At 40.2% G+C, this 3637-nt stretch overlaps 1 protein-coding gene across 1 annotated transcript; it reads left to right on the top strand.

The window, feature by feature from the left end:
- Nucleotides 1-221: 221 nt before the first annotated feature.
- Nucleotides 222-3637, top strand: LOC137944739 (butanoate--CoA ligase AAE1-like). Its single transcript, XM_068790468.1, has 2 exons — nt 222-508; nt 1930-3637. The coding sequence occupies exons 1-2, from the start codon at nt 311-313 to the stop codon at nt 3385-3387; spliced, it is 1656 nt and encodes a 551-aa protein (XP_068646569.1). The 5' UTR covers nt 222-310; the 3' UTR covers nt 3388-3637.

Consider the following 3637-nt stretch of genomic DNA (forward strand, 5'->3'; position numbering starts at 1 on the left):
AGCAGAGAAAAAGATCAAACGTATTTTAAAGGAGAAAAATTAGAAAACATAGCTTTCTTCTCTAGATAAACAAACATAGGATTAGGCTCAAATGGAGTCATTAATATTTCAATCGTTTTACGTGATTGAAGATATTTTGAAGCAAGCCGGAGGTTCAGAAAGCGGAACAGTATTTATTACTCAAATTGTTATCTTCTGAATTATCACGTCTCCAAATACGGGATCGCTCCGACTCCTCGGGGGATCTCTCAGCTAGTTCTCAGCTTCAAGTTTTAGTAGCTTTTGTTGGTCTAGTACAACCATTACAATTATGGAGGGTCTGATCAAATGCTCGGCGAACTATCTTCCCTTGTCTCCCATAAGTTTCTTGGAGCGGTCGGCGAGCGTATACAGAGATAGCGTTTCTGTAAGTTATGGGTCTTTGAAGTACACATGGCAGGAGACCCATGAAAGATGTCTTCGTCTTGCTTCCTCTCTGGTACAAATGGGAATTAATCGCGGCGACGTTGTAAGTTCCAGCTTGACTTCCACTCCTATTGCTTCCCTTTCCTTTTTCCCCTAGAGCACTGCTTGTTTCTAATTTCGGGATGGATCCAAGTTCCTTTTTGGAATTTTTGATTCTCTTTTTTCAATAAGAACAGATTAGAATCGCTGAGCAAAAAGAAAAACAGTCAAAAGGAAAACTAGGAGCACCAATTTCGTTTTTTTCGTTCTCTCTCTCTCTCTCTTTTAAATTTCCTAGCAGCAGTCCTATTGCTTCCCTTTCTCTTTTTTAAGGTGAAGAGGATGTCTTCCATGATAGAAAAATCAAACTGATGCTCTCGTTTGTTTCCCTGCCACCATTTTGTGTATATACGTTTTCCCGAAACTGGAGCAAATAAAGACAGAAAATGAAATCCGAGAAATCTCTGTTTCTTTCTATCTTTTCGCTGAAGAAAAGTGGGAAAAGGAAACTGGTTGATTTTTCTCCTCACAATAAACTACTAAGGTAAGAGTGATGAGAGGGAAAAAAATTCTAAAACTTCCTCAAAAGTCTACTTCATTCATATTTATTCTCCACCAGGTATACCAGAAATACGTTGACAGGACTTTGTTTTCTTCACTCACATGTTCTTTTACATTTTCCCCCATCCTTAATTCCTTGATTAGAGATCTCTTATTCTTCTCTTTGTTCAAGCTGAAAAAAGAGTTATCATGGACAATACTGCAGTCTATATTTCATTTGAAATGATATGGAAGAAGAGATATATGTCCCAAGGACAACTGACTTCCATAATTAGAATTTCAAGGATCTTCTCCTAGCAGCCGAGTGAGTTTTTCTTCTAGTAGAGGGTTCAGGTTTTCGATTTGGGTCGTCTTGACTCATTTTGGATTAAAACCAGGTAGTCCAAATCTACAAGGATGAAAAATCAATGCTAGACTGTCTAAGCTGCACCCCAGGCATTCTTCTCGAGTACTAGCTAGTCTAAAAGAAGTCAGTGCTTAATAAAATCCATTGACGTTTTGTTCAACTGTTAATAGCAGACCCTCTTACAATAGGAATGATTTACTTTTTTTAATTAAACTAATCTTTTGTTTCCCTTGTACATGCTTTATAATCTGAGACAAAACTTAAAAAAAGTCCCAAGTGAAAGTTGTACTGGTCAATTTGGCAATCTACATGGTTCTAAGCCTTACTACTTGTAGAACCTCTCTTTTTACTAAACTTGATGTACCAGTGTAAAATTCATTGTATCTTGTTCTTTTATTTGTTTTATCCATCATAAGCTAGTGTATAGTTTATTCAGAGGGCATGCAGTTTTTCCAATTCCTTTTCTGGAAGAACGGAGAGGATGCTTGTAACTTCTAGATGTTTTGGCTGTTAATTATGTTGTATATATTCTTTCAGTTTGGTAATTGTGCCTGATTAATTGTCAACTACTGCAACAGATTGCTACACTGGCTCCAAACATCCCTGCAATGTATGAACTCCATTTTGGAGTTCCAATGGCTGGTGCAGTCCTCTGTACACTCAACATCCGCCATGATTCTGCTATGATATCATCGATTCTGCAGCACTCGAAAGCCAAGATGATTTTTGTTGACTATCAGATTATGGACATCGCTCGTGATGCCATTAACCGTCTTGCCCGAGGAACATTGACTCCTCCTATCATGGTCCTTATATCTGAACCCAATAGCACTTCAACGGATATGGAGTTTGAAGTGTTGGAGTATGAAAATCTATTGATGAGTGGCAAGCCTGACTTTCGTGTAAGATGGCCAAAGGATGAATTTGAACCAATCGCTCTAAATTATACTTCTGGAACGACTTCTAGACCCAAGGGAGTGGTTTATAGTCATAGAGGAGCCTATCTCAACTCCCTTGCTGTGGTTCTTCTTAATCAAATGATGTCGATGCCAGTGTACCTGTGGACTGTTCCAATGTTCCACTGTAATGGCTGGTGCCTCGTCTGGGGAGTGGCTGCTCAAGGTGGGACTAACGTTTGCCTCAGAAATGTCACTGCAAAGGGTATATTTGAATGCATAGCATCCAACAAGGTGACACATATGGGTGGAGCTCCAACTGTGTTGAACATGATTGTGAATTCGCCTGCTACTGACAGGAAGCCTCTTCCAGGAAAGGTGGAAGTGATGACAGGAGCAGCCCCGCCGCCTCCACAGATACTGTTCAAGATGGAGGAACTTGGTTTCAGTGTCACCCATTCATATGGGCTCACAGAAACTTATGGCCCTGCGACAGTTTGCACGTGGAAGCCTGAGTGGGACGCCCTTCCTCCCAAGGAAAGAGCTAATATGAAGTCCAGACAAGGGCTCCACCATGTTGGACTGGCTGAGGTGGATATTAAGGATCCAGTGAGCATGAAAAGTGTTCCACATGATGGGGAAACAATGGGTGAGGTGATGTTCAGGGGTAACACTGTGATGATGGGTTACTGGAATGATTTAAAAGCAACATCAGATGCTTTTGCAGGTGGGTGGTTACGAACAGGGGACCTTGGAGTCAGGCACCCTGATGGATATGTAAAACTTAAAGATCGTTCTAAGGATATCATAATCTCTGGTGGAGAGAATGTAAGCTCAGTGGAGGTGGAATCAGTTCTATATAATCATCCAGCAGTTTTAGAGGTGGCAGTTGTTGGACGTCCTGATGAGCATTGGGGGGAGACAGTTTGTGCATTTGTGAAACTAAAAGATGATTTTACTGTTACAAAAGAGGACATTGTTAATTTCTGTCGGGCTCAGTTGCCTCATTATATGGCTCCTCGTACTGTTTTGTTTGAAAACTTGCCAAAGACTTCAACCGGGAAAATTCAGAAGTTTGTCCTGAGAGAGAAAGCTAAAGCATTGGGAAGCAATTCTGATAGGATCAACAGTAAGCTCTGAGATAAGGGTAAACTAAAGGTTTATTTTCGTGGTGAGCTGTCGATACAATAATAACTTGAAAGTGGTACCTATTATATATTCCTCTCATAGCCAAATGGCTACAGATACCTGACACGGGCTTTCATGAGTTGCTTTACTCTGTTTATGTTAGTTTATTGTCTTGATCAGAGAGTGTGCTGGGATACTGCAGTTATTAAATTTATCAAAGGAGAAATACTGCATTAGTTTGGGATACTGCAGTTATTAAATT

Source organism: Aristolochia californica, unplaced genomic scaffold (genome assembly GCF_029961685.1).
Source record: "Aristolochia californica isolate CCGP_79_NKW_82.1479 unplaced genomic scaffold, dmAriCali1.0.hap1 SCAF_11, whole genome shotgun sequence".
NCBI classification, from domain to species: Eukaryota; Viridiplantae; Streptophyta; class Magnoliopsida; order Piperales; family Aristolochiaceae; genus Aristolochia; species Aristolochia californica.

Excerpts from the sequence above, each read along its gene's own strand:
- LOC137944739 (XM_068790468.1), top strand. The coding sequence starts at position 311 with ATGGAGGGTCTGATCAAATGCTCGGCGAACTATCTTCCCTTGTCTCCC. Across the intron at positions 509-1,929 it reads GAATTAATCGCGGCGACGTT|ATTGCTACACTGGCTCCAAA; the intron begins GTAAGTTCCAGC and ends CTACTGCAACAG.